The 27,019-nt window shown below is 51.4% G+C and overlaps 1 protein-coding gene and 1 long non-coding RNA gene across 4 annotated transcripts in view; both read left to right on the top strand.

The window, feature by feature from the left end:
• Positions 1 to 15,026, top strand: part of LOC128944649 (uncharacterized) — a 45,267-nt gene extending 30,241 nt beyond the window's left edge. For all 3 annotated transcript variants that reach the window (XR_008483816.1, XR_008483817.1, XR_008483815.1), the window contains 2 exons: positions 9,498 to 9,596; positions 14,145 to 15,026. This is a non-coding gene — a long non-coding RNA (uncharacterized LOC128944649). The remainder of the gene's footprint in view (positions 1 to 9,497; positions 9,597 to 14,144) is intronic.
• A 6,782-nt stretch (positions 15,027 to 21,808) lies between these two features.
• Positions 21,809 to 23,654, top strand: TLX3 (T cell leukemia homeobox 3). The gene is made up of 3 exons (XM_054288172.1): positions 21,809 to 22,238; positions 22,620 to 22,863; positions 23,444 to 23,654. Exons 1-3 carry the CDS (start codon positions 21,809 to 21,811, stop codon positions 23,652 to 23,654), a joined length of 885 nt encoding a protein of 294 aa, XP_054144147.1.
• The last annotated feature ends 3,365 nt before the right edge of the window (positions 23,655 to 27,019 follow it).

Below are 27,019 nucleotides of genomic sequence, written 5' to 3'. Positions count from 1 at the left end.
TTCCCCAGCCATGGTTGCTCCTTGTCTCAGCCCCAGCGCTGGCAGAGAGGGGCTCTGGGGCTGGGGCTGTGGGATGAGCCCGAGCTGAGCCCTTCCAGAGTTCAGCATTTCAGGGGGCAGCAGGTGGGCAGTGCTGGAGGAGGGGACAATTGGCAGGGACATGGGACGAGCCAGCATTCCCTGCCAGAGGAGAATCTGGTGGAATACAAGGGCTGGAGAGGGACCTCTGGGCAGGAGTGTCACAGTGGGTAAGAGGGAAGGTGTGCAGGTGAGCAAAGACCAGAGCCTGGAGCCAGGATGGGATGGGAGGTGCTGGGTGGGAAGAGGGGCTGATGGCCTGAGGAGCTTGCCTGGGCTGCCCAGTGACCAAGGCCCCAGTGATGGGAGGCACCGAGTGAAGCAGCGCGACAGGCACTGCCTGCAAAGTGGAAACCAGGAAGCAGAGGTGCCAGTAGCAATGAAAAATCAAGTGGCATTACTACAATGAGAAAGTATTATAAATTGCAACTTTCCTTCTTTCCCTTTTACATAGTGAAATAAGTGATGTTTTTGTTTTTCAGATAAAGCTCAGTGCTGTATACAGCTAGTGTGGAGTTATGCACAGTAATAGAGATAAAAACCTGCAGTGGAGCTGTGTTTATAACACGTGCTTCATGGCCCAGGCAGCAGCACTTACACATAAGCACATCACAAAGAATCTAATTGGCACTGGCAGGGGGTACTGGTGTGCAAGATGTTGAGTGCCTAAGACCCTCACTCATATTTGTGAGCATATACTTCATCTTAAGAGCAGATCAAACCCACAGGTGTGATTGTTCCTATGCTTAAAATCAAATGTGTTTGAAGGCTCAGCTGAATCAGGAGGAGGGTGCTCAGCTTTTGCTGGCTCAAGGCTTGAAAGTTTTGACAAAATAGTGAGAAGGATTTTTCCTGGGACATCTGTTTCAGCCTCTTAGCCCAATTTAAAAATGTTATCCAATACTACCACAACTTTCTTTATTAATTGAAAGGGATGGCGATATACCAGCTGTAGCCAAGCCAGCAGAGATTTGGGTGGCTAAGCAACAGAAAAGGCATCATATTGAGTGAGCCAAAATTCAGTCTCAAAGTCATTTACTTTAACCAGTGACAATACGTTTAGACTCTAGTGTTTCGATTTGATTGATGGTTTAATATCATATATAATCTTTTTAATGAAGGAAGCCATTTAAATATGTTAACATTTGCACTAGTAGTCTCCCATGTACATAACTGCATTTAATCATTACTCTGATTGTTTTTGTGGTTGTGTAATTTGCATCAGCAAAATAACTATGTCAAAGCTGTGTTATATTAATGAAGGCTACAGTTGCTTCTCTTTTAGACGTGCTTCTTACTGTTCACATGTAAAAACAGCAGCAATCCCAGTCCCAAGTATATTGCTAAATGTATAGTTATCACTATGTGTGCTGTCAATTAACAAACGAAAAAATTAATGAGCTTAGTGTCTTTTCTAATTCCACTTTGTTTAAAGCCTCATTGTGATTCGTTATCATGTGAACTGAGTAATTTAATTTTAAGACTTTTAATGTTAAAATACATCATCATTAGTGATCTATCGGAAGATTTCACGGTCTTAATAATGGCGCTAAATCAAATTGGGAATCCCCTCTCCATCATGCGGGCTGCGCTGCAGTTGGGAGAGCGGTTTTGGGCTGGGGACAAGTCCCGAGCGCACAAAGCCACGCACGGCGCACGAGGTGTGGGCGCCGCAGGGCCCCGGGCCAGGCAGCTGCTCCGTGTCTGCTTTTGTTTATCCCTTGCTGGTTTGTGTAGCCTTTAGGCCAGCACACGAAACAATCGCTTCTACAGGGTCAGCTGCTGGTCAGAAGCAAAGCAAGAAAAGGCTTTGCCTTAAAACGCCTCAGCCGCCGTTTCAGCGCAGCTGGCACCTGCTACTGGTGCGCAGCGGGAGGGTTAGGGGTCAAAGAGGCAGTTGTTCTAAACTCAGTGATGGCTTAAAGGGACTTGTAGATTAATCTGCTTTATTAACTTCTGTATATTAGATAACTATTGCAGTGAATGACAGTCCGTCTTTCTGAATAAGTCCCTTCACCTCATTCTCTTTTAAATTGGCTTTTGAGTAATGAATATTAAATAGAATACATTTCAGGGTAATTAAGTGGAAACATTAGGATGATGTTGTTTTACAATCATATCTATAAGTTTCTTGTGTATTTATCTTGCAATATTACTATTTGTTGCTTTTTGCTAGCAGAACAAAAAGCATAAATGTTTCAATTAAACGAGAGGAATTGGCTGTATTTCTCACTAAACTCGTGTCTTTGTGCTGCATAAGTATTTTCAAAAAGCAAATAAATTTAGGGAGAAGTATAAAAATGTTTTATTCCTTGTTTACTCCCTGCAATGTAATACTTTACTTGGAAATGTTCAATTTTTGCTGGCTGTGGTTCTGTTATGATAATAAACACTAAGAGGTGCTGGTTTGGGGAAGGTCAAAAAATATCACTGTTCCATAGAATCTAACTAGTGATATGAATAGCACCAATAATTCTGTAAAGTTCACATTATAATTCAAAATCCAGTTAGAAGTGATGCTTGCAGTCTGGAAAGAAAGCAATATCTTTGCAAAATGGATAGGGAAAGGTAACAATCCATTCTGTGATCTGCTACTGGCAGATTTGCCATGTGAGTGATGAAACTCGCTGTCTGTGAATGAACTCCCTCCTCCATTTGGAAAAAAAAAGTAAATTTAAAATTCTAGAATAGCTGCAGCTTACAAAGATGTTAATTGCTGTTGGATCTGAAGGCAGCAGCCGAGATGGTGCTGGTGTGGAGGTCCAGGGCTGGATGAGGCAGTTCCTGGGCATTCTGACTGGGAGCAGAGCAGAGACAGGTGAGGGTTTGTGCCCAAAACTCTGTAAGTGACTGGCAGACCCTAAATATGTGTCCCACTTCACCTTGGCAGATGTCTGATTTTCAGGACTCTGGAACTGAACCTCAGAATAGACATTTTTCATGGGTTAATGCTGTTGGTTTTGTCTGTTTGTGACCCTGAGAGATATTTGTGTGCTCGAGATGTCTTCTGAAGTCATGGCCTCCAGCTGGGTTTTATTCCTTTGGTGTGCACTCATTTGGAGTTTTTACTGAGAGTTGAGATTCTTGAGTATTTGCATGTCTCCAGGGAGCTTCACAGCTTTAAAATAAAATACAGTTTTAAAAAAAACCAATGTCACAATGGCTTGATGAGATCTGAGAATGCTGTTACCTTCTCTCAGCTTAGCACAGCATTGTCTAGGTAAGCTGAGTTTAACTTGAAGAAATCCTCCCTGTGCTTTGCTGGGCACATCAAATGAGAGATTTGAGTGTCTGGAAGAGCACCACACACAAAGGGCTGCAGCAACATGGGCTGTGACCTCGCAGTAGAACCATGTTTTTGAATTCATAAGTCGTTTTCCTTTAAAAAAAAGAAATAGAAAAAAATTAAAAATGAAGTGTGTGCAACCATTCTTTAAAATCTTTTTAGCATGACAAGTAAAGTAATCTTCCATTGATACTTAAAAGTCCATCTGCAGAAATTCAGGCAGAATGTTAGAGAGATGCAATATCTATTGAAATGCTGAGTGTCAAACTGCCAGGGTAATGTATTTAGTATGAAATATAATATTCAGTGCATTTTGTTTTGATGACTGCATGAAATAGCCGTGTGCTCTTAGCCTTTGTTGTTGTTGTTGTGAAAGATGATATTCACTGCCAAGTGTTGGTGGCTGCTCAGGACACAGGAGCAATCTGCTTATTACCAGCTTTATCATCTGTCTTTGTGTTTATTTGCAAAAGCTTTGGTTACAGTTCAGTTCATCAGGATAACAAAAACACTTTTAATTGTTCCACAGAAGAAATTAGAATCTATTTATGAACAGTTTGAAAACAGAAGAGGCTTGCAATCTGTTAGGCAATGGGTAATTAATACTCATTTTAGGCTTTTTAAGTTGTGTGCTGGTCCAGAGCTCTGCTGGAGCCAGCAGAGGGGTCACTGTGCCCTCCAGACCGCCCTGGCACAGTGGGCACAGCCCAGCTGCTCCTTTCTCCCACCCTCATGTCCTTCAGGGGGTGGTTTAAAGCCCACCCTGCCTCTTGTCCCTGCTAATCATCTCCATATCAACTGATGTGGGTAAAATAATTACCCCTGTTCTAATTGTCTCTGGTTATTGTTGCTGTGTGGGGGAAGCTTCTGGCTCTGCTGCAGGCATGTGTCCATGGAGCTGAGCCCGCCCTGAGCCTGCTCTGAGCCTGCCCTGAGCCTGCCCTGAGCTCACCCTGAGCCCGCTCTGAGCCTGCCCTGAGCCCACCCTGAGCTCACCCTGAGCCTGCCCTGAGCCTGCCCTGAGCCTGCTCTGAGCCTGCCCTGAGCCCGCTCTGAGCCTGCTCTGAGCTCACCCTGAGCCTGCCCTGAGCCCACCCTGAGCTCACCCTGAGCCTGCTCTGAGCTCAGCCTGAGCCTGCCCTGAGCCCGCCCTGAGCCTGCTCTGAGCCTGCTCTGAGCCAGGCTGAGCCCAGCCTGAGCCTGCTCTGAGCCTGCCCTGAGCCCGCTCTGAGCCTGCCCTGAGCCTGCCCTGAGCCTGCTCTGAGCTCACCCTGAGCCTGCCCTGAGCCCGCTCTGAGCCTGCCCTGAGCCCGCCCTGAGCCTGCCCTGAGCCTGCCCTGAGCCCGCCCTGAGCCTGCCCTGAGCCCGCCCTGAGCCTGCCCTGAGCCCACCCTGAGCCTGCCCTGAGCCTGCTCTGAGCCTGCCCTGAGCCTGCCCTGAGCCTGCTCTGAGCCTGCCCTGAGCCTGCTCTGAGCCAGGCTGAGCCCAGCCTGAGCCCTTACTGGAAGGTGTTGGTGTAGGTGAAATCGATGTTCTGCCCTCTCAAGAGGGTTAAATAATGTGTAACTCATCACTGGGGCAGAGATGCTTGCAGGGGACCCCAGCTCCATCCTGTGTCACCTCTCAGACAAGAGGGCTGGCTGTACAGACAGAGAGAGGCTCTCACTGTGGGGACTGTAAAAGATGATTAAGGATCCTCAGAGGTGAGCCTGTGCTAGAAAGCCCTGAACCTGTCTGCTTTTTCATGTGCTGCTAAAAGCAGAGAGGAATGGGTATTAATTTTTTTTTTTTTTTTGTGAAGTTTTGAAAGAGCTCAGTCCTCTGGTACATCAGACCATCCTGAAATTTCTGTTACGAATTATGGCAGGTTGTGCATTCCACAGGTCCCAGTTAATCACAGTCCTGCCATAATTAAAAACAGCTGTAGCACCATATAGTTACAGCCACTTGTTTAGAAATAGCTGAATCTTAAATAAGCAGCTTAGATTAATATAAAATGACAGTCTAGTGGCTGTAACTTAAAATCTCTGCATGCTACCAGCTAAAAAAATGCAGATTAAGGATTGATGTCACAATCTTAAATTATTCCAGCCTAAGGTGGAATAACTTGCTGTCTAACAGGGAGCACAGATGGATAGGCAGGAAGAAGCTGTGCAGATACATGAGTTTGTAAACATCTGTCAGCTACAGCAGGTACCCAGATACAAAATCCTGCACTTCAGGCAGCGCATGAGCATGTGACATTCAGCAGAGGGTTTACATGAAATTCTGCACAGACAGGAGCAAGTCAACACACCCTGGAAGGTAATAATTAATGAAATATATCCTTCAGAAGGAGGAGGGATTTCATTCATCAGGCGTTGTCAGTCCTGCTGCTGTTAGCTGTTCTGCTCCCAGAATGTGATGTAGCCAGCCCTTGGACCGAGCAAGATTGCTCCACCCTGTGAGACTCAGTGCTTTCCTGTTGGGGCAGTGTGCACTGGCCACTGGCATCGCTTCTGCAGCTCTGGTGGGTGTCAGCATGGTCTCCCCTGACAGAGGTGGACCCAGTTCTGATGAGTGAGACTGGATGTGTGACAGTCCTTCTTGGAAAAAATTCAGATGCAACTGCAATTTGAAAATAGCATATTCTGTCATGTAGGAATGGGATCTCAGACAATGACTGTTGGAAAACCTGCTGGGGCAGGGCAGAGCTGTGATGTGAACAGCTCAGGTGCAGACTGTAGCTGCTGCCCCTGCCCAGCAGAGCTGTGGTGGCTCCATGGCATGGCACAAACCTCTGCTTTGTAATCCCATCAATGCCCTGGAGGGCAGATCACTGCTGGCTAAAGGTAGGGAATTGGGAGGGGAAGCTTTGGAAGGAGCTCTTTGCACTCCTGCTCTGGGTTATTGTGCTGTTAACATAAGAACCAGACCACAATGGCTCTGGTGCACATGGCAGGGGCTAAACCTGTCCTGAGGGTGTCCTGAGAGTGCTCATGCTCCTGTTTATATACAAAGTCAGCTCTGACCTAAGTTCACACACTCTTATTTTAGGACTATTTCTGCTGGCTCATGGCTTGGATCTGCTTCAAGTGAATTCCCACACTCAGCCCTTTGGCCAGTTCTGAAGATGTTTTGGGAAATGCAGAGCTCCACATTCCCTGTAGCCGCTCCTTTTTCACATCACCCTTTTGGACACTGGGAGAATGGGAGTCTGCCAGCAGGACGTAAAACTGATGGGAATACCCTGTGAGAGACACACTTGGAGAATATTTCAGTCCATCAGCTGCTGGCACATTCTAGTTCATGGTGTGCAGTGTGTCTCCCAGATGCCTTGTCCTGGCACCAAGATTGGGCTTTTTCTCAGCCATTTGCACACAGTTCTCATAAAAGCAGGCAAAAAGGGCAGTGCCTGTTGAACTGTTGCAACAGAGGTACAGAATTGGGTCCCTCACACTTTTTAGCTTCAACTGTTGAATCCTGAAATTTTAGTTACTAATGTTTATTTAAATACATATACTGGAAGTGTGCATAGAGAGGGTGAAATGCTACATACTCTGAGGAATATCTGGAGGAATCTGGTCGGGGGGGGATGCCAGGCTCAGCCTGAGGGCAGTGGAAGGCTCTGGAAAGGGCTCTGGATCCATTGCCTGGGCTCATGGACTGCCCGTGTTTCCTCTCCTGCCTCTCCCTCCCTCCTCCTGCCACAGCTCCTCTCTTCTTCTGTACATGTCATGGAAATTGGCACCAGGATGGGAGGGACTGGGGATGGAAAAGGAAGGAAATATGAAAGTCATAAGGGAGAGGAGCTGCAGTGTCACCAACCTCCTGTGCTGCTCTGGACAGCTTGATAATATTCTGTCTTGCACTAATGTGGTTTCATCATACAGGGGAAAAGGCACGTGGTTCTTCAACTCTTATATATTACAAAGCTCAGCTGATGTGCTGTTTTTGACAGTTAAATATTTTTAGTTCAGGAATAATGGGCTTATTCTTACTTTCAAGATAAATAAAGGCTTCATTTTCTGCATTTCATCTGGAAATTTTAGCTTTGAACATGAAAAATATCAATATGAAAGCCAAACTTTCTAGTAAAAAATATTTTAAAAAACAGATTAAAATTTAAAGTATTTAATAATCCTGTAGTATTGAAATCTTTCTAGTGTTATTAGTAAATTATGATCTGTTTACTGATAGAGGAAAAATTGATGATGAAAGAACTAAGAATTCCAAAGGACATTTAAATTAGTAATTACAGATCTTAAATTAAGAGCAGACTCTCCAAAGCTGGAGCTTTAAAAACCCACCAAATTTTATATACTAAGCAATGAAAAAAAAGGTGATTTTTCAGATCTGAATGGAAACAATGAATGCTATTAGCGGACAAGTATTTTGTTAAAATCTGTGCATGTTCCCTTCTAAATCATTTGTAAAGAAATACTCATCGTGCTTTCTCTGGTGTTACTGTAATGGTTTTTTTGCGAAAAAGTGATTTTTTGCAGCATAGTAAAGGATCCATCCAAACATATGGCAAAGAGAAGTGAGTTACAGGACTTGCAGTGTTGCAAATGTTCTGTTGATAACCTGGCACACAAAGCAGCCTTTGCAATGGAAGGGCAGCTTCTCTTCCAGCTTCCTTGCTTTATAACTTTAAAAATGCTTCTGTCCCAACAACTGGCTTTGTTACAAGCTGTGAAGATGAAAACCTAGCGAGGACTGAATTATAAGGAGTCATAATTATTCTTCATATTTGGAAAACAAGCCCCTATTGGTGCCTGTGCAGAGGTTTGGAATAGTTTCCTCTGGTTCCAAAGCAGAATGGAGCAGTTTTTGTCCTCTGAGTAATGGAGCACAATTGGTGTCATGCATAACTGTGAAATCAAGTGAAGAACTGGCCTTTCCCATGACAGACCATGTGTTCCTAACCTGGATGCTGAAATGATTTGTGGATCTCTGTGTTCCAGGTGATTTGTAGTGCTAGGATTCATCTTTTTCATTTAGTGAAACATGCTGTTTGACTTTGCCTTGGCCAGTTATTACAGGCTAGTTTGCAGTGTGGCAGCTCTCTGGAGACCCCACTCACAGCTGCTCATTGGCCTACAAGAAGGATTTAATGATTTTCTACTTCTTCTGTGTTTGGTTTTAGGGTGTGGATATTTTATAAATGTGAGTCAAACTATTTACTGGTGACATTTTACAAATTTTCTCTCTGTTTAATCTCTAAGTAATGTTTTTAGGTTTGTATATGTTGTGGCCTTTGGCGTTTGGGACTATCTCAGAGCATTTTATCTTTAAATGGATTCCATCGTTATTCTGTAATTTCTTTGTACAAGAATGGTGCCAATCACTAAGATAAGGCTTATCCTTCCCAGCTAGACACACCAGAGGAACAGGAGTAGAGCTGAACAAGCAGAGGGCTCAGAGTCAGAGCTTTGTGGGGCTCTAGGGCAAAGTGAATTGTGCAGCTTCTGCTTAGGTGCCAGCAGAACCTAAATGTGTGAGCTGCTGGATCTCAGTGCTTTCTAGAGCTGAGAAGTGGCTGTATCCCTGCTCTAGAGCTCTGTAAAGCAGGTCAGAGAATAAACTCAAATGTCTAAACTCTGAGGCTGGGTGTGTAACTGTGGTGGAAAGGGTACAGGTTTAAAGACCTTTTGCTGTAATCACAATTGCCTTGGTTGCAATAGGGAGTGTTCCTCTCCAGCCCTGGCAGTGTCCTGCACAGAGAAAGTTGGATGTGAGAAAACCAGAATCTTGAAGAGCAGCCTGGGTTTTGTCTCAAACTCGTACAGATTGCTGGGCACACGTGTTGCTCTCTGGAAATAGTGTGACAATGGGGAAAATCCTGGAGGGAGCTTCAAAGCCTGTACCTCAATTAACTCTGCTCTAAGTGTCAGTTCACACTTCAGGTTTTATTCAACTTTGGCTTTAGAGATGAGCTTTGGCAATATTTTTTTTAACTTTCTTCACCCGGTAGTTTTGGTTATAGAAATATTTGTTTGGAAGAAGGACTTTTGTTATACTGGGTTCATATAGGAATCATCAGTGATTTCAGCAGGATTAGTAAAGGTTTCATGCATTTTTCCTTCTCAACACATCACACAGCTTAACAACAGCATCCATGTTCATGTAAACTGTCTGACTCTTCTTTCAGGTGATGTCAGTCCTAATGAACACCATCATCTTTGGAGACTGAAGAAACCAATGGCCTGTGTCAAGACTGCTGCTTAGACTCACACTTCCTAATGAGAAAGTAAGTGTTTAGGAAATTCTGCCTGACCACATGCCAAAATAGTAAAAATAATCACTACACATAGAACAAAGCTGCCTGCTGCACTCCCAGCTGCCATCTCTGTCCCTGGTCCTTGCTCCATTATGCTCATGTTAGGAATGAAGAGTGGATTTCAGCCCATGCACTCTGTAAGCATCTTACAGATTGTTCCCAGAGGTTGAGTGGGCCCATTTTGATGAAAAATCCTCTCAAACTTTTACCCCAACCTTTACACCCAACCTTCGATCATGCAAGGATATAATTAACCTTTTCCTAATAAACTTTGTTTTCATATTTCCAGAATTAAGCAGAAGTTATGCAAGCTCATCAGGCTTTTAGATAGAAAGATAAAACAACACCACCATGCAAATCACATCAGAAAAATTGCTTCCTAGAAAAATAGTTAACCATTTTCTTTCTCTGAATGGTTTCCCAGGAGCAACTGGCTTTGGTGGGGATTATCTGAGTGCTCACACTTAACTACTGGCATTGATTGCAGTTTGGGTTGTGTGCATCTGTGGCAGACTCTGTAAAGCAGGAAACAGGCTGCAATTCGCCCTTCCAATAAAATCTGAAGCTGTCAATTTGGATATGCCCATCACGTTTCCCTGGTGGCTTCCTAGGGACGCTGTTCAGTGGGATGGGAGCCCTCTGAGGGACAGCCTTGATCCAGAGGTGTGCATTGTTTGTGTGGCAAGGGGTTGTTTCTGAGAATATTGACCTGTTGTCTGTGCCTTTCTGCAGAGCTGGCTCTAACTTTATTCTGAATTGCTTTATCTCCTGGGCACTCACAAGCCTCAGTGTATTACTGCTTTGGAGAATGAATTGTCTATACAATAAGAGGGCGCTGGAAAAAAAATCAGACACTAAGATTAGCAGCAACCGCATACATTAAAATTCAAACTGAAATCCCAGCCATGGAAGGAAACTAATAGAAGAAGAAAATATATCAAGAAGAGAAGCGCTGTCTCATCATTCACCTGTGCTGAAGGATCCAATTTTAGCCATATCTAACAGCAATGTCATTCATCTTCTTGGTGTGTTACTGTGATTTAAATCCAAGCTCTATAAGAGAGAGCAGTTCTTTTAAAATGATTGAGAGGGAATAAGGGTAAATTCAGTGTTTAGGAAAACTTTATGACATCACAATATTATACTTTACAGATGGAAGCAATATTTTCTACTTTGGAAGGAAAACTAATCATTTTCTATCTGCTCTGAGTCACTGCCTCATTATAAAAGTGGGATATAAGTAGTTTTCTGCACTCCCAATCTTGTTCAAGACGACACTTTTGTTTATATAATGCTTCTGATTTATAGTGCTTAAGGATTAGCCTGACTACATATTAATTATATGGTTTTGATGCTTCAATATAAGAAGAAATTAAATATTTCACTTGAAGATAAAACCATGGAGCTGTAAATCATAAAGAATAAATTTGTGACTGTCAGAATATTCTTTTTACTGAAATTAGACTAGTTCTAATGATTATGTGTTTTGCTTAGCAGACATGGACATGTATAAGCACCTTTACTTAGGAACAAGTCTTATATTTCTTTTGGAAGAGTGACGAACAGGAAATAGGATTTGCAATATTTGTATTGCCCTTTTTGCATCAAGGTTATTTATTTCATGTTGAAAAAAAGGAGGACATGTACTTACATATAACTGTAAAAGTAATCTTTTCTTGGCTCATTCCAGTGCACTGCTGATTTATTTATTGGGAATGGCTTCCTTTACTTCCTTTACTGTCTCTACAGTTCTTGGGAAACAGCAAGCATGCAAGTTACCAGGTCTTACTGCTCCTTCCAGTACTGCTTTTTTGTTTTCATGAGATCTTCTTTGCCCATAATTGATTTCAAAAGAAAGGCATCATGTTTACTGGGGGACTCAGAAAAACTGGGATTGACGCATGCCTGCACCAATAGGGTTAATTACGCCCAAATGGAATCATACCCACAGCCCACCCTACAGCAGCACTGCTCTCTTGAGGCAGCAGGAGCTCAGTCTGGACTGGCATGTTTGGGAAGCCCAGGGCTCAGCACAGCCCCGTGGTGGTGGCACATGGATGCCATGGGATGCTGTGATCAGGAAGGGGACACACAGATGTTATTCTTTGCTGTTGCCTGGGGATACTCTTAATGCTTTCCATTGTGGGGTTGAATTAAGTTCTTGGAATGCCTCTTTTCTAAAAATCACTTGTGGACACTGGCCAAGGTCTCAGGACTGTGGCTTCCTCTAGTCTGGACTCTGCACTGGTCACTGTTGTTGATGTTTGGGATTTGGGGTTTGGAGTTTGGTGCAGGCAGGTCCTGTGTCCTTCACGCCTGCTCCCAGGGGATGTTCAGAGTGGTTTGAGTGTTGCAGGACCCCGCTGGGATCAGCTGCTGCCTCTGCTCCAGTGCTGCTGCAGGGGCAGCAAAGATGGTGACACAGGGCATTGCTGGTGTGAGAGGAACTGTCCTGGGGGCATGAAATTGGCCAAGGAGACATTAAACCAAAAACTCCCTCCACAACTGTGGAGCTGTCAGGGCTTAGCCTTAGTGTTACAGTTTTATTACATTTTCTTTCACTATCCCATATTTTTGCCAATGTACAGACAACTGTAATTTTGATGATAATGACGTGTGATTAATTTGGGATTTGTTTAAGATTTAAACTGGTTTAAACCTTTTAAAGGTTTTTTTAAAAATCTGGCAAATAAATCCCAAACTTCTGTGCTTTCTGATGCTCTGTGTGACACCCTACAAGTTACATTAACTTCAAAAGTCTACTATGTTTTGCATCCTAAAAGCTGATTCTCAGCCTGCCTTTGACAAGTTCTCTCATTACACACCTGAAATTTGTGGAATACAGGTAATATTCCTCTGGAGTGCAATATCAGACTGCTCAGGAACCTTGCCAGGTACGTGGGCACAGGTTCATCAGAATGGTTCATTCTCCTCTGAATAATTGTCTGTATAAGTGCTTATCCCAGGGCTGTGCTGATGCCCAGGGCCATGACTGAGGCTGTGACTGACACAGCCAATGTAATAAAGGCTGAACAGGGTTATTTGACTTGCTTGGCTGTGGTAGCAGGGTGGTGGGCAGCACTACAGTCCCCTCCTGTTTCATATTTCTAAGCTAAATCAACATTCTTGTGAGGTGCTAAAAAGTTCTGCTTTAAGTAGCCTGTAACTGTGCCAGAATATGATGGGAAGAGAAATACAGGATGTGATGCAGATGCCTGAGCTTCCCAAGAGCCCAGAGCAGATGGCCCAAACTGGCACCACCCTAAAAAGGCTTGAGGAGTACTCGAGGGTGCTGCTGCCACCTCGCCAGGGTGTGCTGGAGCTGGCTGGGGGCCAACACCCACTGCTGGTCCCACTTCACCTCAGCCCTGGTGGCTGTTAGCTTTTCTGTGGAGCAGGGGGCTCCTTTTAACTGCAAATGCTTAAAATTGAGCAGAAATCAATTTCCATTAGGAAGAAAATAAGCACAATCATTAAAAAAATAGGACTAGGATAAAGAATAACTTGCTAATTGCATCCTGTACCTGCACACAAGCCCCAGCTCACCCCACTGCTCCAGACACCCCCGTGCAGTGGAGGCAGGCAGGATTATTGCCTCTGATCCGGCAAACAGACCTTTGCTGAGATCCCATCAGTTTGCAGGCACCTGTCCCCACAGTCCTGTGCAGGAAGGAGCCCTCAGGAGCTGTTTTGGGGAGACTTTATTAGCTTGGCTCTTGTGAGCCAGCAAAGCCTGACACAATCACAGCAAAGAGCATGGAGGCAACAGACAAAGAACACTTGAAAAACTCTAAATGTGGAGTGCAGGCACATCTGGTACTTTAAATCGTTTCTGTGTGGGTTTTGGATTGTTTTGGTATTTGGGTTTTGAAAAAAATAGAATCACAGAATGGTTTGGGTTGGAAGGGACCTTAAAGATGACCCAGTTCCAGCCCCATTGCCATGGGCAGGAACCCCTGAGCAAACACCCAGATTTGGGCTGGGACAAACAGCAGCCAAGGTGCTCATTGCAGGGGAGGAGTTCATGTCTGGGCTCTGAGGTGTCCTTCAGTCCCAGGTGATGTTGGCAGACACATTTCACACCCTGTCCCCCAGGTGGTGAGCTGCTGGGGGTGTGTGTGTTTGTGCAGTGCCAGAGGGTCTGATCCCACCTGTCACCAGCCGGGCTGGGCTCTGGCGTCCTCCCGAGGGGGAAGGTGGGGCTGGCCTCCATGGCACATCCAAAGAGCCCTTGGCTGCAGGCTGGGCAGGAAGGACATTTCTCAGCCAGGTGGGGTGGGAAAGCTTCTGGCTGCAGTCATTTCTCTGCTGCCTCTCAAATGTTTCACACGTTGCTGTGCCCAGACTCACACGTCACAGAACTGGCTCTTGAGGGCACCTGGTGATTCTGCTGCTGAGTCTTCCTCTGGTTTTCCCTCAATTGAATACACATTATAGTTTCTATTTTTACCATCTCTCACAATGTATCCCCTACAGTCAGGTCTCCTTTAACCAAATGTTTGGTGTCTGCTTTTCCAGGTCACTCAGAGCATGCTGGAGAGACGTGGCCAAAGCTCTGCACTGCAAAGGGGCCTCCATTCCCAAGGGCGTGGATCTGATTTGACAAGGACTTTGGAAACAGAGAACTGACTGACAAACCCTCTTGGAAAATGCTGGCACCCTGTTATTTTCCAGAGAGATTTTTTACTCTTGTGAAAACTATTTTTTAAGATATTTTCTGCATTTTTCAATCTCTAGCCTAAATGTAAAGATTTATAATAGTGAAAACAATGGAAAGTCAGCCTTACTTTGAAGAATGTTTTCAGCCTTTCTTATCAAAATTTATAATCCTGTTGTTTTAGTTTTATGAAACAGTGTAAAAATAGTGTATAACTAGAGAAAAAAAGGATATGCATTCATTCTGAATTTGTGTCAGTTCATGATTCTCAGTTCTGTACATAATAGTAAATAATATCTCATCAGTTCAAACCTCTTAGCTCACTCCTGAAGACATATTTGTTTGAAAATGAGATGAAAGCCAGTACAAACTTTATATGACACCTTTTCAAACTATTTTTCTGCAAAATGTTCTACATTTCTTTGTAGCACAGGTGGTTAATGACAATGAGGACCACAAAGAAGACTGAAAACAAGCATTTTTAGGCTATAAGCGTAGCAAGAAAATTGAATGTTGCACAGAGTGGAATGAGAGAGGATGGAGCAAGACTTAGTGAAGTACTGATGTGTTATTTCACAAGTACACATTTTCCATGTCTTTAGAATCAGGAAAAAAAGAACCACGGAAGAAAATGGAGGTGTTATAACCCTTTACAAAGCATAAAGTTTATCCAAAACTGCAGAAAAAAGAAAGAGACTTACACTGGGGAGCAGTGGGTGTCCTGTGCTGGGCAGGAGGGGCTCTGCTGGCTGGAGAGATGCAAAATGGATTGAAGGAAGACAATAAAAATCAGAACCTCTTAAACCATAACTCAGTATAGTATGTGGAAAAGCTATTATTATGTGCAAATACAAACTTGCTTTGGGATTGAGTTGGGTTTTCCATTATTTACCTAAGGAAAAAAAATTTTCACATATTTGTCATGTTTGCTGACATTTGTGAGTTCAGTAACATTTCACCACTTCTTAGATAAGAATGGGAATTATTAATTGTGGCCAACAGGGAGAAAAAGTTCACACCTGTATTTCTTACAGGGCTTTTCCAGTTCTCTTCTTTGCAGAATGGTTCATTCTCAATTGTTACTTTTCTGCACATTTTCAGATGGCAGAAAGTACAGCTGGAAGGAAGGTGTTTTGTCAGGTTGCTGTTCACATTTGAGCTCAGTTCAAGAAAGGATTTCAGCCAAAGGCTCTGAGCTCCAGGAACGCTGAGCATCTGAGGAGTAATCTGTGGAGGTAAAGTGAAACATGGAGGCTACAGAAATCCATGGAAATTACAGTAATCCACAGAGATGGCAGTAATCCATGGAGGCTACAGGAATCCATGGAGCACGTGTATTGCCTTATGCATTTTTTGAAAAGACATAATTGCCTTGAGGGCTTTGGAATTGTTTTCATCTTTAAAGACAGTGGAAACAACGGAATGGGAAATGTCAAATGCCACTCAGAGCCCAAGCAATTTCCACCAAAGAACCAAGGTGAGCCTGTCTGGCAATGCAGACGAGTTGGGGACTGTAGAACAGGGCTGGTTCTCCCCCAGCTGTGTTTTGTATCCTCGGAGAGCAAGGCAGGGATGCTGAGGCTCAGGTGAGTGCCCATCCATCCCTGTGTGAGTCAGAGCAAAGGCAGAGCGGGGCAGGGATGCTGAGGCTCAGGTGAGTGCCCATCCATCCATCCCTCCATGTGTGAGCCAGTGGCCTGGCTGGGCTCTGCTGCCTGGGGCAGGCACTGGGCTCAGCACACTGAACACGGGCCCTGCTTGCAAAGGAGCCTGTGAAGAGCTCAGCCCAGCACATGCACACCTTACAGAGCAATTCCTTGCCTTCATTAATGTTTTATTGCACAAGGAGTTTACGATGACAGCGAACCTCTCAAACTGCAGCGGGATAACACGCTTCCTCACCAGATTAAAAAATAATGCTGCTACAGGTTTATGTACTGGGGTGTAGGCTGCTGTTAAGAGGCACTGCTTTGACAAAATTCTTTTTGAGGTTTACAGAAAGCATAATAAAATATGTAAGTTACATTTCTACAAACAAAAGCTATAACATAAGTTATTTATAAGCATGAGATACAAATGGTATCACAATAAATAAACCTTAATGGATACCTGTGGCATCCATCCTAATGTAATTTGCCCAGCAAAAGTCATATTTAGTATAAAAACCTGGCAGCAGCTGTGTGTTGGTATTTAAAGCAGGAATGAAGGAGGGAAGGAAGCAGCTGCTTCCCCAGGCTCATCCCTGACCTGTGGCACCTCCCTGCCTTCCCCCTCAAACCAGATGTCTCTGTGTCTTTCAGGGCTTGTCCACGATAATAGGATGTTCCCTGTCAGCTTCACTACAGCCTGATTTTATTAAAGGTGGCAGAAAGAAATGGAGCCCCATCTGCCCATCACCCTCTGCCCTTCCCCAGCACCTCCCTTGAACCCTCTCCTTCTCACCAAGTCTTAGCCACTTGTGGAACAATGCATAGATCCTGAACTGAAATAAAGTTTTGGCTTTTTAAATATCACAGTTAAGGTTACCAGCCCCACAGAGATGTGTTTTGGAACAGGGATTGAAGCCACTAAGGAATGTTCATTTGTCAGAGGCTTTAGAACCCGTTAGCATTGGCTCTCTGAGTGGGGCTGAACTGCTTCCACCAATGGGACACGGGAGGACAGGGAGTTTTGCTGTGTGTCTGGACCCCTGGGCAGGCTTATGGGGCAGGAGTCCTGATCTCCTCCATCTTGGGGTACAGGGAACATCCCTTGTTCTGATGGGGAAAAGGCTGCTGAGGGCAGAGCTCCAGGACCCTGCCCTCCCCTCTGCCTTCATGGGCTGAGGGGAGGCAGGAGGGGGCTCAGCCCTCCAAACCCAAAGCCAGGGGCAGAGGGGAATGACCTTCGGCTCTGCAGCCCCTCCCTCAGAAAAAGAGCAGCTCATTTAACCCTTGTGGGCTGACAAGAAACAAAAGGGGCTTTTTGTCAGCTCTGCTGAGCGCCAGGAGCTGAGTGCCTGAGCGCAGTGCTGCCCCATGAGAGCACAGCCACAGCTGGCACCAGGGTCCTGCTCCATCCCTGGCATGGGCAGCCAGGCCTCTGCTCTGCCCTGGGGCCTGGTGGCCATGGTGGGGCTCATCACTGACCAGGGGTCCCCCAGGGTCCCAGTGAGCCCTGCAGGAGGCACAAGGGTCAGGGCCACATCCCCCTTTGGTGCAACAAACCTCAGCCCTTGCCTGCCACTGCCCTCCACAGCTGGGCACATCTGGCTACAGGCAGAGTTCAGGCAGCACGGAAGCTGCTCTGGCTGTCCTGCTCCCCCTCCCCTGCTGGTGCCAGGACACAGATCACACATGTCCCTCCTCTGCATGAACACCAGCATCACCCACCAGCTGCACAGGGACCTTCCAGGGCTACGTGAAAAGCACCGTGTGTCCTCTGTCATGCTGAATTCCACATGAGTTGTGTAATCACTCCAAACCATGTGGGGTTTGTGCAGCAATATCCATCCAGAAAAGGCTGTGGAGAACAGGACTGGCCTTGCCCAGCCTGAGAGCTGCTGCCAAAGACAGGAGACAGAGCAGGAACTCTGGAGCCACAGCAGGAACATCTCAGCATCTGCTACTGCTTCCTGGTGCAGGGGGTTGTTTGCAGTGCTCATCAGTGGTTTGATTATCTCCTGCTACAGGAGCTTTTCAAAAGCTGAACGGTGGCATGGGCCACTGTCAGGCACATGGTGGGGGTCCTGCAAGGATCAGGGTCCTGTGAGGACATGGGGCTGCATTGACACCCTCCCTCCAGCCCCTCATTGTTGTGATCCTGAGGACATTCCCAGGGCTGAGGAGTGCCTGTGCACACCATTACCAAACGTGGTGACCATGGCAGGCTGCAGCACATCCCCTTCCTGTCACCTCCTGACAGCCAGGCCTGGGAGCAGCTCTGGGTTTCAGGCGTGAGTGAGACAGCTGCCACAACTCTGTCCCCAGTGACTCCCAGTGACAGACTGGATAGGGGATTCTTCTGCCCAGTGGGGCCAGGGAGTGGTCACTCCTCTTCCACACCTTTAGTTGCTTTTCTCCCTGCTTAACTCTGTCCCCCACAGGTCTGCAGGTGACTGGGAGCAGGGCTCTCCAGCCCTGGTCAGTCCCTGTGCCCAGGCGTCCTGGCAGAGCTGGCTCAGGCCCAGGGAGCTGTGCCCCAGTGTGCCAGGGCTGCACCGTGTTCCTCCCTGCCAGCACCACACACCCGGCTCCACATCTGGTAATACCTGTACAACATTACCTGAAATTCTGAAAGCAGAATTTCACAGGGAATGACAATGCCCCAGCAGCCTTCCCACACACCTCCAGAACTCTCCTGCCTGTGTGGCTCCAGTGATCTCCTGCTGGTGCTGCCCAGCTCTGTCCCCTGGTGCTGTCCAGCTCTGTCCCCTGGTGCTGTCTGTCACTGTCCCCTGGTGCTGTCTGTGACTGTCCCCAGGTGCTGTCCAGCACTGTGCCCTGGTGCAGTCACTGTCCCCGGGTGCTGTCCAGCTCTGTCCCCTGCTGCTGTCCAGCACTGTCCCCTGCTGCTGTCTGTCACTGTCCCCTGCTGCTGTCCAGCCCTTGCTGCCCGTGCGCTGGGTTAGAGGCACCTGCAGCTGCCTGCTCGTGGCTGGCACTCCCAGGCTGGGCTCCGAGCACGCTCTGCCTCACTGTGCCATGGCAGGCAAAGGCCACGGGCTCTGCTATTCTGTGCCACTCCATGCAAGGGCCAAGGCCAGGCCATGCCACGCTTTACCGTGCCATGGCTGGAGCCTGGCCAGAGCCCAGCTGGATGTGGGGTCTCTCCCCTCCTTGCTTTGGGAAGCTGCCTGGCTGCTGGTGCCCTGCGCCTGCCCGCGGGTCCCGCTGCCTCTCTGTGCCCGCTGCAGCCAGCCCTGAGCGGGCTCCGGCTCCCCGACGGGCTGCAGCGTAGCCGGGCGGGCGCTCCCAACGGCGCAGCAGCACCGCCCCTCAGGCCGGGCCTGCACTGCCGGGGCTCGCAGCGGGGCCGGGGCTCGCAGCGGGGCCGGGGCTCGCAGCGGGGCCGGGGCTCGCAGCGGGGCCGGGGCTCGCAGCGGGGCCGGGGCTCGCAGCGGGGCCGGGGCTCGCAGCGGGGCCGGGGCTCGCAGCGGGGCCGCGCCGGCCGGGCCGCACGCCCGGAGCCGGGCCGTGAGGGAAGCCCGGCACGGGGCCAAGGAGCGCTGCACCTGCCGGAGCGCAGCGGGCTCTGGCTCGGGAGGGGCCGCGGGGCTGTGCGGAGCTGTGCGGGTTCTGCGCGGTTGTGGGGGTTTATGCGGGCCCTGCGCCGTTGTCAGGGTTTATCCGGGCTCTGCGCGGGCTCTGCGCGCCCCCCGCCCGCAGAGGGGCGAGGGAGACGGCGCGGCTGCGGGAGAGCTGCATTTAAGGATACCATACGTCCGGGGTTATTAATTATAAAACATAATTAAAGTAAAACTACACAACGTCAACATATTAAATTTAAAAGCTAATATTAAAATAGCGTTAATATTTAATAAGGTAGCTGAGCGTTACAGAGCTGTACGCTGATACTCTATATTTAACTGTGTAAAACCAGGAGAGTTTTCCCAAAGAAAAATGTATTGTTTAGCTGATTATCAAAGACTCTGTGATATATTATCCATTTCACAAAAATAATATAGATATCTTTTTAAATATAGTAATAAAAACATACTAGTGCCTTTTAAATATACTATTACTTACCACCCCTTTTCATATTGTACTATCACAGACACTTTGGAATTGGTTTAAAAGCACATCATTCATTATTCAAAGCTCATCTTTGCATATTATTCCAGCTCAAGTCTGCCAGGCTCCCTGTGAAATCGTTCACAAAATTGATAACAGCAGACACACACGCAATAAAAAGATCGCCTTGGGCAGCCCGAGCTCCCATTATGCAGATCGAGCTGCAATTTTCTCTAACAAAGCCTGCCCTGATCCAGGACTGGGTGGCACTTTATTTATTTATTTATTTATTTATTTATTTATCCTCCACCGGTTGCCTTTTCTCTTCTTTTTTTTTTTTTTTTTTTAAATTTCCTTTTTTCCCCCTCTCCGTTTCCCTTCTGCCCCCGCCCCGCCGGGCCGCCCGGAGCGGAGCCCCGAGGGCGCTGCGCCCGCGGCCTCTGCACGGCCCCGCAGCAGCTTGCGGGATCGCCTCAATCGGATTAGCTCCGCTCCGGGGAGCGGCGGCTGATGGCGGCTCCGCTGCCCGTCGCACCGAGCGGGGACAATCCAATTAGGGCCGCCGGGGCCGCGGGTGGCATCCGGCGGTCCCACCGGGGGATTGGGCGTTTACTGGTGGCGTTAATGACCGCCGGGCGAGGCGGGGCCGGTGTTCCTCGATGCCGTGAGCCGGGGAAACGCTCTCGACGGCCGGGGCCGGGACGCGCCTCCGTCAGCGCCCGCGCCGGGAAGCTCCGGGCGGCAGATTCGCCGCGGCCGTCGGACCCCGTCGGGCCGGAGCCTACTCCGACCCCGCGACCCCTGCGGAGCACCGGGGTCTCAAAAAAGGCACACCGGGCCCGCTTTTGCCGTGGGGCCGCCGCGGGAGCAGAGCCGCGGCGAGCGGGGCCCGCAGGTGCCGCCGGGGGCTCCGAGCGCGGCGCCTGGGCCCGCCAGGTCCGTCCCGCTCGCTGCCGCTGCCGGCGAAACGATTGGGAACGTTGCGGTAATTGAATATAAAGGTTTAAAAACTAATCAAGTCCTTCCTGTCACCGCTCCGGCATCCCGGACTCGCCCTGCCAGGTGCTGATCAAATGCCATTACATTCTATTAACAGGGAAATTCTATTCCCTGTTTTCATTTCCCTTTATAAGAGAGAACTAAGTAAATGCACCGAGCGTTATTTAATTGTTAACGCCTTGAGTCCCGTTCGGCCGTCAGGGACCGGTGCCAGCGCGCTCGGCAGCCGCGCCGGGCTCCATAAATTAAACCCAAACGGAATCTCGCCCTGTAGGGCTCCGGCCGCCCGGCAGGCTGGCCCCGGGAACGGCCTCGTCCCCCGCTCCGCGCTGCCGTCGGGGCAGGGGCCCGGGCAGCCGCGGGCTGCGGGGACGGAGTCCCGCCTCGCGGGGTGGCCTCGGGCCGTCGGGGCCGTGGTGGGGCGGGACCGGGGGCGCCGGGCGGTGCGGGCCGGGCCGGGGCCGGGGCCGGGAGCGGCGCCCCCGACGTGCGGCCCTCGGCCCCGCCCCCGCCCCGCGCGGGGCCATTGTTCGCGCGCCCCTGTGATGTCACCGCGGCGGCGGCGGCCCCCGCGCCCGGGCGCGAGGCCGGTGCGGGGCGGCGGCAGCCAATGGGCGCGCGGAGGGCGGGCGGCGGCGGCCAATGGCGGCGGCGGGGGCGCACGCGGCGCGGGGCGCGCGGCGGCCCCCGGGCGGTGACGGGGCGGCGCGCGCGCGCTCCGCAAAGTTTGGTGTCGGCGGCGGGTCCGGCCGGGCCGCGAGCGCAGCGCGAGCGGCGGCGCCTCCACAGCGGCGCGAGGGCGGCGGTGGCGGAGCATGGACCCGCCGAGGATGGACCCGCCGGGGCCGGCGCAGGGCCAGCACCAGCACGAGCCCATCAGCTTCGGCATCGACCAGATCCTCAACAGCCCCGAGCAGGACAGCGCTCCCCCGCCGCCCCCCCGGGGCCCCGACGGCGCGACCTTCCTGGGCGGCCCCGGCGGCCGCGGCGGTGCGCCCTACCCGGCCCTGCCGGCGCCCTTCCCGGCCATCGCCGCGCCCTTCGAGGACTCGGGATCGTACAGTGTGAACCTCAGCCTGGCCCCGGCCGGCGTGATCCGGGTGCCGGCGCACAGGCCCATCCCCGGGGCCGTGCCGCCGCCCATCTCCAGCGCCATCCCGGCCATGCCCGCCGTACCCAGTCTGGGCAGCCTCAACTTCCCCTGGATGGAGAGCAGCCGGCGCTTCGTCAAGGACAGGTTCACAGGTAAGGCGCCGGGGCGGAGCGCGCGAGCCGGCTCCCGACAACGAACGGAAGGGCCAATAAAAAATATAAAACGAAATAATAACAGTAATGCGAACAAGAATAAAAGCAAAGGCGGCCGCTGGATGCTTCCCTTCCCCGCTCTCGCAGCGAGGCGAAAAATCGCTCTCCTCGCGGCGTGGATAGCGCGGGGCGCCCCGGGGGGCGGCCGGGCCCCGCTCGTCTCCGTAGCTCTTCGACGAGAGGTGGAAGCGGGAGCCCGGGGAGCCGCGGCCCTGCGGGGGCCGGCGGGGCGCGGGCGGCCGGCGGGCAGAGCGGCGGCCCCGGGGGGCGGCCGGCACCGTGCGGGCGCGGGGCTGACCCCTGTGCTTCCCCCCCGGGCAGCGGCGGCGGCGCTGACGCCCTTCACCGTGACACGGCGGATCGGGCATCCTTACCAGAACCGGACTCCGCCGAAGCGCAAGAAACCGCGGACATCCTTCTCCCGGGTGCAGATCTGCGAGCTGGAGAAGCGCTTCCATCGGCAGAAGTACCTGGCCTCGGCCGAGCGCGCTGCCCTCGCCAAGTCCCTCAAGATGACGGACGCCCAGGTGAAGACCTGGTTCCAGAACCGGCGCACCAAGTGGCGGTGAGTCCCGTGCCCCCGGAGCCGCCCCGTCCTGCCGCTGCCCCCGGCCGTGTCCCCCGCCCGCCGCCCTGCGAGTCCCGCTCCGGCCGGGGTCGCCCCCCTTACTGGCAGGCAAACCGTTTGGGGTGAATTTTTATTACAATACTATCATAATTATTATTGTTATTATCGTTTTATATTTCTTTTTCGATAGTCCCCCATTCGGAAAACGGGGGATTGTTAGTAAAAACGAGGGATTCTTCGAAATAACGGGGAATTTTTTTGAAGAAACGGGGAAACAATTTGAAAAAAAAAATCGCGGGAATGTTGGGAGAAAAGGGGGGAATATTTGGAAACGGGATTACTGGGTGACGGCGGGTTTCCAGGCTCTCCCCGCCGCCCACAGTCCCTCCGTTGGCGGTCAAGCGGCGGCCGCCCGGCGGTGCCGGCCCCGGAAGGACGCGCCGGCCGCCCCGCCTGGTTCCCGCCACCGCCGGGTCTGCCCCGGCCCCGGCCCCGACCCCGGGCCGGCCGCTGCCCGCGGAGTCCCGGGCGGAGCGTGGCCCTCGTCCGGGCGCGGGCTGAGCGTGTCCCCCGGCAGGCGGCAGACGGCGGAGGAGCGGGAGGCCGAGCGGCAGCAGGCGAGCCGGCTGATGCTGCAGCTGCAGCACGACGCCTTCCAGAAGTCGCTGAACGAGTCGATCCAGCCCGACCCGCTGTGCCTGCACAACTCGTCGCTGTTCGCGCTGCAGAACCTGCAGCCCTGGGAGGAGGAGAGCGCCAAGATCCCCCCGGTCACCTCGCTCGTCTGAGCCCGGCAGACGGGGCACGCAGCGGACTGGCCCGCGGGGCGCGGCCGGCGGCTCCCCCTGCCCCGGGGCCGCGGCTCCCCCGACGGGGCGGGTGGCGGGGCGGCGAGGGGCGCCCGCGGGGCTGACACCGGGACCGGGTCCCACCGGAACCGCTTCCCCGAGGCCGGCGCGGAGAGGAGCCGCTTGTATATTTGTGTCGATGTTCCACTAGGAAGGGAAATATGTCACTTTTTGTAAGAAGTGTTAATACTTTAATTTATTTATGCATCGAGATTTTGGGCACTATTAATATGGAATTATATAAAACCTCGATTATTTATATCGAAATCCGAACATAGGTATTTTGTGTTGGCTTTGGAACAAAAGGCTATTTTTTTCCTGTTCTGAGGATAGTGTAAAGAAAAAATACCTCCCTATCACTTAGCGGAGGGGAGTCGGTGGAGCCGGTGATGACTCATTAGCTTCGGAAACCCTATTAAACTGAAAAGCGGTAGCTCCCATCTGTCCCAGGTGAAGTTAATGTCAGCTGTAATTTATTCACCGTAGTAATAAGGGCTCCTTCCAGGCACCACACGCCGTTCTGTCCTCACCTTCCCAGCCGATGAGCTTTAGCGCCCCGAAACAGCGCTCCCTTCCCTGCGCCACCGGCTCTCGAGAAAGCGCCTTATGTTTCATAATAAAGAAGATTTGGGGTTGACACAGACCATGTATAATACTTTGTACTTGCCGAGACGTGTAAATAAACGTTTTCTTTACAAATTTCTCTCTGCTCTCTGCCTGCCGCCGCGCCGGGGAGAGCCGAGCCGAGCCGAGCCCGCCGGGCCGGGCCGTGGCCGGGGGCCGCCGCAGAGCCTCGGCTGCCACGGAGGAGAGAGGCCGAAATGGGGGCGGCAGAGGAGCAGGGAGCGGAGCCGGGACGGCGGGCGGACTCGGAGCGGGGCCGCGGCGCGGGGCGGGCGCGGTTGTGCGCGGCGCTGCCGGTGCGGGGGGACGCGGCCGGGAGCGATCCCGGCTCTGGGACACGGCGTGGGAGCGAGGGGTGGCCGGGCGGGGGGAGTGCGGGCGCCGGTGCAGGCCCCGCCGGTCCCCGGTAATTTCTCCCCATCAGCTACGCGGTCCCGTCTCGCCCGCCGGCGGAGCCCGGTGGTTTTCGTTTTGCTGCCTTTTCTGCGCCGCCAGCGGGACGGCGGTGGCTGCGGCCGAGGCTCCGGTCCTCGGCCCCAGCCCCGTTGTGCGGGGGGATTTTTAAGAACAACCTCCCGTAGTTCTCGGGCCCGGGTGCTTCGGCCTCCAACAGGAGCAAGCTGCAGAACTGACATTTTTAGAAAGCAGCCACGACCAGGCGGGCTTCCCCCGGCCACGGGCAGGAGCCGGTGCTGCCGTGGCCGCGTTCCCGGGTGAGGGGCTCTGCCGCTGCCCCGGCCGCAGCCCGGCCCCGCTCGCCGGGAGGCTGCACGAGTGCAACGGGCTCGCCCGTCCCGGCCCCGGCTGCGGCGCAGGGCAGTCAAGGACCAGGGGTGGAGAAAATAATTTCCCTAACTGGTTCTTTCCTCGGCGGTACCAGGGCACGGGCTCCGGTCGATTGCGTTTGTCGGGGGCAGGCTGTGGAGGGCCCACGGCAGGGCCAAATCCAGTCACGCCAGGATGATGGTGCTGGGCCCGAGCGGTGCCATCCGCCAGCCAGAATGTGCAGCCTAAGCTGAAACACCGATCGAGGAGAGGGCTCTGGTGGGGAAAAAAAATTAAAAACAACGGGGAAATCTATACCGGGCGACGGAGTGCGAGGGACGGCCGCACGCCTGTCCTCTGTCCCCAGCCGCTCCCCGCCACCGCTGCGCCCCGGCCCCAGCCCGGCCCCGCTCGCTGCATTCGTTATCCGCCGCCCTTCCCGCGGCCGTGCCGGGGCTGCCGGCCCTCGGCCTTCCCCTCCGCATCAGCATCAGAGGCAGAGAGCCCCGGGTACCGCACACAGAACTGCCCGAGAAACCCCAGTGTCGGTGAAAGCGGGGAAGAATCCGGCTCCGAATGGGGATGGAATACAGGGGCGCACACATTCATGTGTGTATTGGTCTTGCGTTCTATCTGCACCGTCGAACATCTGTAAAGCGCGTTTTGTTCAATACATCGTTGTTATTTAACTGCTCGAACATCCCACAGCTACAAGCCTCTACGTTCCCGATTTCCCTGCAGTTTTCCCCAAACTGCTGTAAGCCCAGGAGCAATGTGTTTGCGGAGAACAAAACGCTGCTGCGCTCTTCAGGAGCCGGCTTTGTGACGGGCGAGGATCCTGCGCAAAGCCGCGGCGTGCTGTAATGCCCTGTAATGAACGGCAGCGCCGAGCGGGTCCGAGCTCGGCAGGGACAGCCCAGGAGGTCCCCTCGCCACTGCTGCCCATGGGCTGTGCCACAGGCAGCGAGGCTGAGCCTCAGGGCACCCCAGTTTGTCAAAGGATTTCATAAATCACAACCAAACTTCGATTTCAACCATCTGAGCAGCCATCAAATAGCGGGATTTACGTCCCGGGAGCTGCCTTGGGCTGGCTGGTGTCCGTGCCTGGTGCCTTTGTTCCCGAGGAGCTGTCTCAGGTGCATTTGGGGCTGTGTGAGGACGAGGGGCGCAGGCTCCGCGCGCATCCGCGGCTCCTACGGCAGGAGAGCGGGGGCGATGCGGGGGCTCGACGTGCTGAGGGGGACACAAGCGGGGGTTCCCTCCAATTACTCTGCCCAGTTAATCCAGTGCTTACAGGAGCCTCAGGGAAACACCACTTGGAGCAAACACAGGGTATTTGTCCCTGTGAATGAGAGCAGTGTTCCCTGCCGGCCTGGTTCAGGTGTGACAGGATTGTCTGACGATCCCTGCTGTGTCTCTCTGAAGGTCTGTCAACAGAGAGAGAGATGCCTGAAGGGACCTGCACAGACTTTAGATCCTACGAGCTTGAGCCTTTTCATCCCAGGAATTGTAATTGTGAAGCGTTTGGGTGCTCGGTGGAGGAGAGGACACATTTTTGGGGTGGGCTGGCTGTTGTCCTGATCCTGTTGATTGTCCTGCCCACATTTTCACATTTTGCACTTGGGCTGTGCAAACAACTAAAGTGGAGCTGTTGTGTACGGGCAGCAGTTTGACTTCCCAATTTCTGAAACACCCTTCTGGCAGCACCGGCCCTGCCAGCCGTGGGGGAGCACGGGGGAGCATTGTGTGTCTCTCACCCCTCATTCATCACTAAATGCTCCTTTGCGTCCGTGGGAGACTCCTTAAAGGGCTCCAGTCAGCCGAGGAACAGATCCGTGGTGTGCAGGCAGGGCGAGGGCAGCAGGAGCTCCTGCAGCTGCACTGCAGCGTGGCTGTTCCAGGGCAAGCAGTGAAAG

This window comes from Melozone crissalis, unplaced genomic scaffold (assembly GCF_028551555.1).
Source record: "Melozone crissalis strain CALT ecotype California unplaced genomic scaffold, PUWL_Pcris_2 ptg000061l_1, whole genome shotgun sequence".
NCBI lineage: Eukaryota > Metazoa > Chordata > Aves > Passeriformes > Passerellidae > Melozone > Melozone crissalis.
Note: the sequence above shows the minus strand (reverse complement) of the source record. Positions and strands in the feature narration are given on the sequence as shown.